The sequence below is a fragment of the Poeciliopsis prolifica genome, unplaced genomic scaffold, assembly GCF_027474105.1.
Source record: "Poeciliopsis prolifica strain line A6 unplaced genomic scaffold, Auburn_PproV2 SCAFFOLD014, whole genome shotgun sequence".
NCBI classification, from domain to species: Eukaryota; Metazoa; Chordata; class Actinopteri; order Cyprinodontiformes; family Poeciliidae; genus Poeciliopsis; species Poeciliopsis prolifica.
The window spans coordinates 2,358,902-2,372,069 of record NW_026562389.1 but is presented as its reverse complement, the minus strand read 5'-3'; the positions used below and the strand labels follow the sequence as shown (position 1 = coordinate 2,372,069).

Here is a 13,168-nt window from a genome sequence, read left to right as displayed (position 1 = left end):
AAACCTGATAGAGCTTGGATGGGCAAAAGTCATTCTCTAGATGTGCAAAGCTTGTAGAACCATGAGGTGGTCTGATGCTTGTCTTTAACGTTCACAAAAATGTTGAAAACTATTATTTTATTCCCCTTTGCAACAATGTGGCACTTTCCAAGTCTTTTGCACAAAATCTCCAATACTTGTAGTTTTCATCTGTAGCTTAGTGAAATGTGAAAAAGATCAAGGGGTGTGAATACTTTTGCATGGCACTTAAGTCAGTATCTTCATGCACACATCACATTCTGGCTGATTCTCATTTTTCTTCACTCACTCCCTTTCTAAGTCACCAAATCATTTGATCTTTACTATTCTGCTACCCACATTTGACTCCCTCACTCAGACTGCAGTAATCAGTCATGCAGCACTTCCTGACTTTTGAGTCTCTGCAGTGTGGTGCAGGTTCCCACATTCTGCTGCAACTTATGTCAGCTCTAGATACCATGGAACATACTGGTTGAAGACATAATGCGTAAAGAACTGAAACTTCTGAGAGGAGAGGTAGTTTGATCTCAAATGTTTATTCAGAAAACATTCCAAATGCATACAATTCAAATAGTTATTGCATTATTTTTATGCATATTTGAAAGTAAATACAAATAGTCCATGAATGTCTTGCTGGACAAGATGCAGCTTAAAAAATAATAATCAGGATTTGCAAGCTGAACAATTGCTTTTCCCAAGAACTTCCTGATTAATATATAGCTGCATGAAACAAGAAAAGTCCATGTAGACTCTTTTGGACACCATCTTCAGAACCAGGATCTGACAAGATCCGATGTGATCAGATTCAGTCCAACTTCCACACTTTCACAAGTCCACTGTATCTTTTCTCTGTAACCTGCTGCCCAACTCCTCAGACAGGCTCCTAATACCGGGCAGCGCCAGGTCACCACTTAATGCAACATCCAGCAAAGTCCAGCTTCTTCTCAGTGTCCACATGATCCAGTCAACACCTGACCCCTGGACTCCAGCCGTCGCCACTGGGTGATGATCCAGACCCAACATGCTGACCCAGAATGCTCTGGATTGGGTTGCAGTCACAGCCTCTTAATCCAGACAAGTGAAGCAGAAAGGCTTGACTCCATCAACTGAAGGTTGACTTTTCGTTCCATCATCCTGGGAACTGTCTCTTCAACGCTCTGGGAGTGTGATGGTTGGCACCCAGTCATAGGCGCTGCGGCTCTCCTCGCAGAACAGGCTCAGCTTGTCCAGAGCAGGGTCTTTCCACGGGTTTGCACTGGGGCTCTGGAATAAAGCACAAATGAGCACATTTAGAATCGTGACGAAAATGAGATCAATTACTGATAAGTGGTGCATGCATGACGAAGTGGCTGCAGTGCACAGCAAGTCCGTGGTGAACGTACCGTGACAAGAATGCAGTGAGCGTCCTTGGGTTCGCCGCTGTCGTCTGCGCCCACCAGGTCGGCCAGACGATCAATGTCGTTGACCCGCACCACGTTGATGTCGTTGTCAAAGCAAAAAGCCTGGATGAGGGTGAAGTGGATCTGAAGCGCGATGTCGCACTCATACTCCTCATCCGTGGCGAGGACGCAGAATGCCACGCTGTCTGGGTCGCTGTGCGGGGAAAAGATGAGACAGGTGATTAGTCGCACATCCTTGCACGCTTTTCAGCTCAACCCGTTCAAGTTGCCATTTGCGCTTCACAGAGAAAGAGACTGGATACTCACACATTCATGACTTTTGCAGACTCGTAAACTCCAACTGTGAGGTAGTCTTGCTTCTTAGCGGCGATCAGCAGCTCCTCCAGGGCTGCGCCTGCACTTTGCACCCTTGAAAGAAGAACGCACATCGTCAGAACACTGTGTACGGCTAAAGAAGCAGTGCACTCAGGTTAATCAGCTTCAACCGTGTTCTGCAACACAGTCAAATATTTACCTATCAGCGGTATCCATTGTGTTTTCTTGTCCGTGGATTTCTTCCAGTGTCATAGTTATAATAAATCCAAGTGTGATCGAGTCGTTCAGTGATCCGGTAACAGTGCTATGCTCTTCCTCGTGCTGTCTCTCGTGTTATTCTGAGCTCGGAAAAAGCCTGTGGGTGGCTTTATAGCCACGCCGGCGTAGTTTCTCGGCAATGGGCGGTCCTTCAGCCCCCCCGCTCCCCAGTTACCTCTGTGCTGTTCCAACCATTGGCTCGGAGTAGCCGGGTAAAGCGAGGTAAGGAAAGCAAAAGTCCCCGGCCAGTGTGTGTGTGTGTGGTGTGTGTGTGTGTGTGTGTGTGTGTGTGTGTGTGTGTGTGTGTGTGTGTGTGTGTGTGTGTGTGCTGGAGCTGTTGAGTTGGAGCTGTTAACCCCACGTGGGCTCGATTGCACAGTCTCAAGAAATTTCCCCCACTCCCCCTGACCGCCGCCGATTCCCTCCACCTTGCCTTGTCAACATCCAACATCACCAGAGTGTACAAAAACTAAAAGTCCTGTTTACAGGAGACTGATACAAACAAGTCTGGATCATGTGAGTTCAGTTTGGACACAATGTCATCAAACAGGACGAGGATCCTAAAATATGTAAGACACACGTCAAAAATTTTGCTATTCACTAAATTCACTAATATTATGTTGCATCCTTGACGGAAAATCATTGTTTGCCGGTTTTGTAAGTGGCATAAAGCAGCTGATGTTTTTCTATGATTGTCACGACACAAGGGGTACTACGGAGTCCAATTCACATGATTGGTAACAGGCAGACAGTCCTGTGAAGAGGCTGGTCATGCATCCTGTCTGGTTTTCGGTTTGAGCGAAAGCAGGGCTCACCGCCCAGGGTGTTGCAGCCTGGTGGTCTCCAACAAAACTCAAAGTCAGTTTCATTTCCCTTTCTGATGACATATATTAGCATATTTAGCAGTGGTGAGCTAGTCCCAGAAATGTAATAATCGTGACATAATTGGAAGAAAAAGATGATTGGATGAATGCATGATTAACTTGGTAAATAATACAAAATTCTAAATCACAAATTTAGTTTTCTAAAAAAATTTTCTTTGCAAAATCCTTACGTTTTATTTTTGGCTCCGATCCTCATATATGCTAGTTGAGTCTCACAAAATTTGACCAATAAAAAAAAAAATAATAAAAATTGTGCTGAAAATGCCTTAAATTCAACACAACGTACTGACTGAAGAAAAAAATGAAATGGACAAAAACATCCATTTCATTTCAGATGTTTAATTTCTTTAAAATATTAAGATTTGTTATAGAATGTTTAGAAGGATGTTAATAGCATAGCTGCTGTCAGCCTTTTTTCAGAATTAAACATATGTTCCTGCAGCTGGAATGCAGTGAGTGATCACAGCAGAGAAACAGATATCTTCCATGATAAACACTGGAAGTGTATTTCAGGGTAAGAACTTTCCCAGCACGGGGAATCACTGCTAAGGTTTTATATAGCAACCTTTCCCCACCCGCCCTCCCTTTGCCCCTAATAAACAGCTTTCCATTCTGTTACCCAACCTGCTGCACTGTTTACAGTCAGGCAACAGAACCCTCCAGAAAGAGAAATCTCCAAGCCTGACCTGACCCTAATAATGAGGCGAGACTTCTTGAAGTCTCTTAAAGAAGAACACTCTCTGAACCTCTGGGTTATTCATTTAACCCAGCTGGATTGGTTTAATCAAACACTGATTGACTCAAAAACAGTGAACAAGTCTCCTGGGTCACATCTGAAATGAAAAGGAGAATCACTGTTCTTCACACACTGCCATCTGGACTGGAAAATTGCTGGAATTTGCTATTTGTACTGACACAAGCCATATAAGTAAGCTCTAGCATGTTTCTATGCATTTTATGTGACCAAACAGAAGAAACATGCTCACAATTGAAGGTTGCATTATGTGTTCCTGTGACTTAGTAAGATAAACCAAGTGCTGATTTATTTTTTTTTTGCCTATAAAAATTATAGCAATATTACTATTTACATGTTATATATGTATTTTGTTATCCAAATTCACTTGTCAATAACAATGTTTTTCTGTGGTCATTTTCAGTGCGGTCAAAAAAAGTCATTCATTTTGGGTTAGCAGGTGTTGTAATAAGAAAATTCTGGATTTTTCATGGCTAAAACACACATGTTGGGCTGACTGGCCACTTTAAATTGGCATGAGTGTGTCGATGTATGACTCTGTACGGGTGCCTCTGCATGATTGGGATTTCTGCATGGAAGTGTATTAACTATACTACAAATTAGTCTGAGTGCGTGCACAGATGTGTGTCACTGTGTTTCCCTGTGATGGAGTGTGACCTTTTGTAGGGTGCATTCCATTCTCACCCAATGACTGTTGGAGATTGACACCAACGCGTTTTTGCTAATTGTTTTGTTAGAACGCTCACCATTCTCGTCTGTTTTTTTTTTTTTTCGTTGTTCCTATTTTGTGTGTTTCTTTAACCCGATTCACCAAAACAATCGGGTTAAAGATGCAGGTTTTCAGAATTGAGCCCAAGCAGCCAAATTGACGGCACACGCCACTTTTGATTCGCGCTTTTTAAAGAGTGGGGGTGGGGGGTGGACTTAATTACAGCTGCCTGGCTCGACAAGCGTGTCGTGCCCCCACGGACAAAAGGGAGGCGACTTGCATCCCTCCTCCACTTCACCTGCCCCTTGTCTTTGCTTAGTGCAAAAGCAAGGAAGTGTTGCATTTCTCCACGCGTGCATGCGCCCTTTGTGCGCCGTCCACGCGCACGGCGACCAGCGACAGATGTGCGCACGACCCCCAAAAGGGCACGTGCCGCAGTCAGAAGCCTTTTCAGGCCACTTTATCTTATCAGTGGTGCAGCATATGTTTGACATTAAACACCGTTCTCTATTGTGAACAAATGCTGCCGGCTGTGTTTACGCACCGGGGGCGCTACTCCTGTCGTAACTTGAATTGCTGTGCCTAAAACGCAATGAACAATCATTTTAAAGTATTTGTGCGCGACTCCAAACTTGGAAACATGAACGGGAAGATTGCGATCCCTTTACCTTCTGTCAATCATCGCAAAGTATAACGACAGGAATAATTCTCCCCGTTAAATTTCTTATCAAATGAGTCAAAAATGTCGTTTGACATTTATCTCAATGCAAATAAGGTTGCCTACATGATAACTGGATGACTTTTCACCTGAACCGCACAACCACCCAGAGCTGCACAAAAACACTTGCCCCCTTATTGTCAGAAACACAGGGCAATATCGCCCTCTGGCGGTCACTCGGGGATTGAACTTTCACCCACTACGACAAGCCTGAACATGTTGCTGGGGCTCATGACTCATGATTCCAGCCTCACACTTGTGACTCACTTTCTATCCCGTGTTACCCCGCACAGCTGAATTTGCAAAGGTCAGACAAATAGCTCCAGACTAAAGCTTATTGAGGAGAAATGTGAACAACCTTATCCCCCCTGTTCCCACACATGGACACCCTGAAACACAACAAACTGAAGCTTTGATTTATTTAAAAATAAATCATTGAAATGACACATAATTGCATCATCTTATCACTTCAGATAAGATTCAATGAGTGAAATGAAATCAGGATTCTGATTAAGCATGGTGAAGTACAAAATGTAAGCATTTCCCAGATCTTGATCAATATGGAACTTTTTAGTATTTCCGATTCATATCCAGTGATGACTCCATCAGCCCTCCTCCCATCTATTGGTTTAATCAGTCCCCCATCCAAGCCAAGACAACTTTATTTACACGAATTTCAATGACAGCAAAAAAAAATCAAAGTACTGAGCATACATTCATCTATTGGTTCATCAAAGTTCTGGCAGAACCCTGAAGACCTGCACAAACAGGCAACAAATCAGTTTATTTCTTGTAACCTGTGAACATACTGCAGTCACACCAACACAGATGACTGCACAGAATCAAAGGGAACCCTGGACTCTTTAACTGTAATGTTTTACATTGATCGGTGCAATACTGACAATCTTATCTTAGCTTTCTTTTAATTACAGTGTGTGGGTGTGTGTTTAAATGTGCTTGTTTTTTTTCTTACTTTTAAATGCAATTTTCTATGTACAATATTTGCACATTATTAAATTCAATCTGCAACTGCATCACTTCAAAGCATCAATAAAACTGATCATCTATCTATCTATCTATCTATCTATCTATCTATCTATCTATCTATCTATCTATCTATCTATCTATCTATCTATCTATCTATCTATCTATCTATCTATCTATCTATCTATCTATCTATCTATCTATCTATCTATCTATCTATCTATCTGATCATCCACCCATCATTCTATTCAATTATCCATTGGTGATATTTTTTTTAACTAAAAAGCAGCTAATAATGGACATTCAATTCTCAAAAAGTGTGATATGTTGGTTTTATAAAGGAGTCAGCAGAGGGCAGCAGAAAGTACTCAGGGAAATCTCAAATGATTTTGAAAATCTTAGTGGAGAACCACCTACTTTAGAAAGCAGTGATTGCAAAGAACCTTACGAACTGTAAAACAAAAATGAAAATAGCCTCTATTTGAATCTATGCTGCCAGGTATAACGAGTCATTTGCCTGTTGTGTTGGAAAATGGTTCTACAGCCAAATGTGTCACTTGTAGCTGGATATTAGAAATCATTAAAGCTAACAAAAAAAGCTTCTTGTAAAGGCAGTGTAGTCGTAAAGAAAAAAACTAAAAAGTTTGTTCTTATTTATAGAAAAATGTTTATTATAATAGATATTCAGACATTTAGTTTGTACGTACAGAAAAAAGTAACAATCATATATTGTATTTACATTTCATACTCAGACTGTCAAACGTCAGTGCATTTGCTTTGACATGACTAATGTTGAAAATCTCATTTTTATGTGAATTATACCAAAGCTGTTCCAGTACAATTTAGATTCCATTTGTCACTGACAGTAACAAAAAAATATACGCACAAATAAAAGAAAATAAAATGTTTCACTGACAAAACAGATCATTACATCTTTGAGTATACATTACTGCAAATAGTTCACTGAGCAAATATTTATTAATCCCCTTCTTAATACACTTGAGTGAAAAGGTATTTTAGACTTTTACAAAGAAAGACAATTTGACGAGCTGGTAAAACATTTTACATTTTACTGGGCATCACTGACAATTATAAACTAAGGAGCTCATGGGCATTTTTTCTATACTTCCTTTTGCTTTACTGTACAAAAAATATCAAGAGCATTTTAAAATTATAAAGCACATGGATACCCTTGGTACAAGGGAAATACTAACACACTTTACTAGTCTTCTAAATGGCCAAATGTCCTGCAATGGCTTAAGCAATAGATACAGTGGTCAAACAACCACTTTGTTCAAGCTTTATGAGTCAAGCAGCTTTTCTTCTACAATACAATCTATGATGGAGGGCTGGACTTTTATTCATGGTTTTGAAGGAGCATGTCAATACCTGCTAAAGGTAAAATTGAAAAATCTGTCTGCTAAATTTAGTATGTATATAAAAAAGTATCATTGTTCCCCAGTTTGCAAATTTGGATTCATTACTTTTAATCGCATCACATCATTACGTCGCAAAACAAGTACTTCAGTAGCATGTGGCTTGCAGTAGACCAGAAATATATCATGGCAACGCTGGCCCTTTTTTTTATATAGAAACATTCAGTAGTTTATACTGTGAAAGTTTCTTCAGTTCTTCAATGAAATCAGACAAAAAGTGCAAAAATCCTGCAATAAATGAGAAAAGCGGTGAAAAACAGGGCATACCCTGGAAGGACAGATGGTAGTATTTTTACCTTCGTCCTTATTTTAAGCTTAAGCTTCCCTCATTTAACAGTTAAAAAAATGTCTCCTTCTGTTGGTTCAATGATTAAAAATGCACCTACATCTCATCAGAGCGGTGCTGCTGTAAAATGACAGTCGGGGGGCTTCGGTCAATCCAGTTCTCTTTAGATCCCGGCACGTCGTACGCCTCAGCAGTCGCCACCACGGGATCAATGAACCCTTCCTTTACAGGACCCACACTGCCAGGGGACCCCGGCTTCATCTCTGCTACCTGAGCGGGACTTGGGAAGTCTGCTGAGGAGTTGCTGTTGACACCAGTCTCAGAGTCAGATTGTTCCACCCTCTCATAATCGGGGGTGTGGTTCTTCTGACCGCCTGAGAAGATGGCCTTGGTGTTCTCCACGACTTCTGACACCAAGACAAGTGGCTCATCCTCTGACTCCAGGTAAAACATAGGATCTGGGTTTTCTGATGGCACTGAGCGCAAGGTCCGGGAAATGACTACAATAATGAGGAAACAATATTTTTCAAAAAGAAGCCTCAATAGTGAAAATATTGTTTTATCTTGGCAATACAACAGAGGTAAAACATTTGCTTCACGCTTAAAACAAAAGGAGCCACAGTGCAACTCACCGGATGAAGGATTGAAGGACTCCTGAGTGTTTCCACCAAATGGATTAACGGACGGAAAGATGATGAGACAGAAAGAGAGCAGGAACACCTGAAGGAGACAAACAAAGTGTGAAAAAATAGCAAAATTTTAAAGCGTAATAGCAAAGATGAACACAACGCCGTAGCAGACGACTTTACCATAACACAAGTGCTGGTTGTGCTGGCCTTCAAAGTAGACATCTTCACTATAGCCTGGAGTTTCTTCAGTTGCTCAATCAGAGACCTATGAAATATAGAAAGGACACATTTAGAGTAATGAAGCTTGTTGTTAAAAAAGGAGCAAAGGGGAAATGTCCAAGACTTCTTACATGTTCTGTTTCTGAAGCAGCTGGACTTTCTTCTGAAGTTCCAGGTTGTGTGCAGTGCAAACAGCAACCCTGAAGAAAAAATTCATTCAATAATTAGTCCCATTATATTTGTACCAACATTGCGCAGATACAATTTGAGCCTTGCACTTACAGCATCTATAATCCCGATTGCCCCCCAAATTTGTTAAATTATCTTTGTAGCTACCTGTTTTCCAGCCCATCAACATACACCTTCTTCTTCTTGCGGCTCTCCTGAGCAGACTGCTTGTTGCGGATCTTCCTCCTGATCCTCTTCAAAGTCCTCTCCTCTGCCTGTCAACCAAAGTAAAGGAGGCTTTCAGCACAATGCTGATATGACAGCAGCGTTGTGCCTTAAACTGCTGCACCAGAGAAATACAAAAAGAAGATTTTAATGTTTTTGCAACCTTTCCCCACCCCGCACCTCCACCCCCCTCCCCCCCCCCCCCAAAAAAAAACAAGGTGTCACTTCTGAGAAGGTAAGTAAAACAAACATCTAGAATTGAAAGAGATATGAAACGAAATCCACATGTGGTCAGAAATATTCAATGTTCTGTGAGGGGACAATTATACACAGATAGAAGCTCACAATTACCTTGGTGAGAGGCATGTGCTCGGGAATGGTGGATCCTTCTTTTGCCAAAAGCCGCTTCTCCTCCTCAGTGAGAACAATTTCTTTAAACTGGAACTAGATGGAGAAAAATCAAAGTACTGAAACATTGCTCATGTAAACAAACTTAAATACTTAAATATCATGAATCAGTGCCTTTCTAATAAACAAACCATTTTTAATAATAATTATTTTAACTGCATTATTGTTATGCTAAACATCTGTAAGCATGTAAAACTAACCTGGTCTACTTTGGTTAGCTGAGCTAAATCATGTGCAGAGTTCTCTATGGCCAAAGTACACGGCAGCTCAGTGGTGAAGTCCTCCTCCATAGCATCACTCACCAAGTCATCTGTTACAAGAGAGTCATTTTAAATAAATATAATCTGTATGTTTACATAAGTTCTTGTAGTTGGGTTTTTATTATTATTATTATTTCAAAACTCCACAACACGTACCCAGATCAATGAAGACATCTGTATCTGGCTTCTCTGCCCTGACACTCTCCAGCACATCCATATCTCTGACTCCACTCTGCAGCAGAGAGTAGCTGTGATCTGCATGGACCGACAAGGCTTCAGGGCTCTCTGCTTGCAGCTCTTCTGAGGTAAGGGTGGGGTCAGAGTGCATGGGGCTGGGGTGAGAGTAGCTGGGACTGGGTACTATGTCGCTTTCACTGCCGTGTGGACTTCCCAGAGTGTTATTTCCAGCGCCAGTGCTGCTGTCGTCAGAAATGCCGCTGTCGCTCCCCAGCGGGGAATGAGACGGACAGAAGGCCTCCACGTTGTCATCTCCATCTAACAAGCTGGACAGGAAATCTTCAGTATCCATACCTGTCAACATCTACAGACAAAAATCAATTCCATTGGTAAAATTGAACATGAAAGTAATGCCTTGGATAGCTGGTTGTAGTGCTTGACGCCTTACTTCTTGCTCAGACAGCCAGGATTCAATAAGCCCATCTTCATCCTGAAAGAGGGGCTCAGTGGATCCATTGTTGCCGTCTTGGAACAGCAGCCCGATGAGGTCTGCCCCATCCATGTCTGGAAGGTCCTCAGTGGCTGACATCTGTGGCAGAACATCAGCAAACATTTTTTATCATGTCATAAAAGATCAAATAATATGAGAGTTTGGATGACGGCTGGTTGGTGTATTAATGAGGGCTGCATTCAACTTCGAGAAACATCTGCTTTCACAAATAGTTTTTATTGCATTATCAAGTCTTTATAGCATCTGAATGGTTTCACATTTTCTCACATTATTGCCACACACTTTATTTTTATTTGGATTTTATGTGGTAATAATTCAAAACAAAGTAACATGTGCTCAATGAACTGAAACAAACAAAAAATGTAAACATACTACTATATAGCTATTCAACTAAACTGACAGGTCAGACATTGATCAAAGAAACAACTAATTCAACAAAGGCAACATTGCAAAACTTTTTTGCTCTGGATGCTAACACACATTCAGAGCTACACAAAAATTTAATTCAGAATTTGAGGCACGACTTGACAAGTACTGCAGCAAATCTCATCAAAACAAGACGAGTTTAATTAATTTTTCAGAAAGAACTGAAAACTTTCATTTCAACAACATACAAAGCTGATACGGACCAGCAGTTGGATTTGCAATAAAATGTTGGGAGAGGAGGGATAAATACAAACACAACAGAGATATGTTCATAATTTCAAAACCTTATTTAATTGTTCTTCCACCTAGTTTTGCAATTCTTTGTATTGTTTTTTTCCACAAACAATCTCCACAACTTCCATCAAAGTTTGTGATGTTAATAAGAATAAACATTAAGATACTCAAGGTTTATGAATACTGCTGGAAACCACTGTAGATATCACAGAAAGCCAGCTGGCCCCAGTACCTGGAGTCAAAATGCCTGTAAAAATATTATCTATGCTAATTTAATAATTTTTTTAAACAAAAATAATTAGCAATTTTAGTACACTATTTCCATGAAAGGCCTTGATAATAAGTAGTTAAGTTCAGCCAAATCAAAACAAATCAAAGCATTTTATTATTGTTGCGCAGCGGCAACCACGTGGCCATTCACGCTTTTCAAAAATAAGATTTTTTTTTTTTTTTTTTGCTCCATGAACGTGTATGCATCTGCAGAAAAAGATTTTAATGCGCTTTCGATTACAACGTTTGGTGATGTTGCGTTATCACAACAGCCTCGCGATTACAACAATGCGTCAGAACAAAGGGGACCTTTCTCTGAATCCTCTCAGCCTATGCTGCATTTAATTCCTCATGTGGCCTCCAGGCATAGGTTGAAGCCTATTTTCTCAGATCAGTAACTAATTACGTTGGGTTAAAAATAAATGGATTTTCTCGTCTGAAGCAGCTGACAACGTGGTACAGTGTGTCTGTGAACCGTCTAATGTTGCATCATCTTAAACATTTCAGCATGACCTCATCCCATAATGTGCCCCGCCCCCATACCCTTCTGACAGGATCTGATACAATATGAAATGTCAAAACAAATAACACCCATAACAAATAGATTAATAAAAGGAAGGTGGTCAAAAGGTTCAAACAAACACTGATTTTCGGCTTGATTAAGAGTTTTTTTTGCTTTGGTTTTAAACCGCACCAATGCATTGCAATATGTCATGTTGTGTTCAACTACGATTAAAACGGAAAACGAGGGAGCTGTTTCATGGAGATAAAGCATAATATTTATTAAAGATACCACGGAAATGCAGCTGCGTTATTAATTCCAGCAAAAAGTAAGGAATATTTTTGGACTAACTGACTTCTCTTAGCTGTTCCAAGCATTATGTTAAAAGGCGTGGCTCCTTTTTAAACATAAAAAACACTACAAAACATCCTAGTATTGGTGGCAAAAGAAGCACATTTTCTTACCGTTTGATAACAGAAGATAATATCAACTCAAACAAGCTCGTTCGAATGCGTTTTGGTTTCTCTACTCAGGTTTTTTTCTTCCGCTACCGTGTACAGCCGAAGCTTCCTTCTGAAAACACCTTCCAACGAGGCAAAAAACGCGTCATCACGCAAAGGCGGAAACGAATTTAGTACGTAAGTTTTTTGGGGGGTGTTTATGGGAAACGTAGTCAAATGCTTCATAAGCTAGTTTGTACTACTAACCTATTTTTGGTGTTTTGTGAATTTGGAACCTTATTATACAAACAAAATCATTAAAATATCACATAAAAGTAGTTCTACAAATAAATTATATATTTAGTAAAGTGATAATTTATTATTAACAAGGCATGTGTAGCACATACACAGTAAAATGTTATCCTTTTTTTGCAAGATCTAATGTGGATCTAATTTTGTAAAATTGCAAAAAAAAAAATATAAATCAGTGTAATAAAACTATAATTTAAAATTTAAGTGAATACATACATCTTTTATTGCTATTGTTATGGATTTACAGCTCATTTACTATTAAGTAAATGGGCTGTACAGTAAGAAGTAATAAAAACTTCTTAAACTGCATTAAGCTTAATCAAATTCAAAGACTAGTTGTTTGTGTTTTTTCCCTATAACCTATACTTATTGATAAACTATATTTAGCTACATTAAAAAAAACTGCCTGTACAGTTTATAAAGCAAAACATATACACATTTTAGCAATAACACTTACAATTATGCTTTTTTTTAATTTAAAGCAATATTATACTGAATAATTCTCAGAATTATAACAATGGTCTTGTGAAAAATATCTTTCTTGTAATGTTAATAATAGTCACATAAGGTACTAGCAGCTGATACACAGGCTGTGTACTGACATTATTTTAAAAAATAATTATGA

General features: G+C 39.8%; 2 protein-coding genes across 3 annotated transcripts; both read right to left on the bottom strand.

Moving 5' to 3' along the window:
• Positions 1 to 535: 535 nt before the first annotated feature.
• Positions 536 to 2,129, bottom strand: gadd45ga (growth arrest and DNA-damage-inducible, gamma a). Its single transcript, XM_055039487.1, has 4 exons — positions 1,933 to 2,129; positions 1,725 to 1,826; positions 1,401 to 1,611; positions 536 to 1,281 (listed from the first exon to the last, which is right to left on the bottom strand). The coding sequence occupies exons 1-4, from the start codon at positions 1,983 to 1,985 to the stop codon at positions 1,168 to 1,170; spliced, it is 480 nt and encodes a 159-aa protein (XP_054895462.1). The 5' UTR covers positions 1,986 to 2,129; the 3' UTR covers positions 536 to 1,167.
• Positions 2,130 to 7,093: 4,964 nt separating this feature from the next.
• Positions 7,094 to 12,376, bottom strand: creb3l3l (cAMP responsive element binding protein 3-like 3 like). 2 transcript variants are annotated; one of them, XM_055039938.1, is made up of 10 exons: positions 12,256 to 12,376; positions 10,297 to 10,437; positions 9,828 to 10,212; positions 9,612 to 9,721; positions 9,355 to 9,447; positions 8,947 to 9,053; positions 8,742 to 8,810; positions 8,572 to 8,656; positions 8,395 to 8,482; positions 7,094 to 8,262 (listed from the first exon to the last, which is right to left on the bottom strand). In XM_055039938.1, the coding sequence occupies exons 2-10, from the start codon at positions 10,435 to 10,437 to the stop codon at positions 7,859 to 7,861; spliced, it is 1,482 nt and encodes a 493-aa protein (XP_054895913.1). In that variant the 5' UTR covers positions 12,256 to 12,376; the 3' UTR covers positions 7,094 to 7,858. The 2 variants fall into 2 exon arrangements, with proteins under 2 accessions (XP_054895913.1, XP_054895912.1); XM_055039937.1 differs by lacking the exon at positions 12,256 to 12,376 and having other exon boundaries at positions 10,297 to 10,461.
• Between the last annotated feature and the right edge of the window lie 792 nt (positions 12,377 to 13,168).

Bases quoted from the DNA above. Each gene is read 5' to 3' on its own strand.
- gadd45ga (XM_055039487.1), bottom strand. From the start codon at position 1,985: ATGACACTGGAAGAAATCCACGGACAAGAAAACACAATGGATACCGCT. The intron at 1,827-1,932 runs GTAAATATTTGA...TCTTCTTTCAAG, and splicing joins ACAATGGATACCGCTGATAG to GGTGCAAAGTGCAGGCGCAG. The intron at 1,612-1,724 runs GTGAGTATCCAG...TTCCCCGCACAG, and splicing joins TCTGCAAAAGTCATGAATGT to CGACCCAGACAGCGTGGCAT.
- creb3l3l (XM_055039937.1), bottom strand. From the start codon at position 10,461: ATGTTTGCTGATGTTCTGCCACAGATGTCAGCCACTGAGGACCTTCCA. The intron at 10,213-10,296 runs GTAAGGCGTCAA...TTTTGTCTGTAG, and splicing joins CCTGGCTGTCTGAGCAAGAA to ATGTTGACAGGTATGGATAC. The intron at 9,448-9,611 runs GTTAGTTTTACA...TTCTCCATCTAG, and splicing joins AGCTAACCAAAGTAGACCAG to TTCCAGTTTAAAGAAATTGT.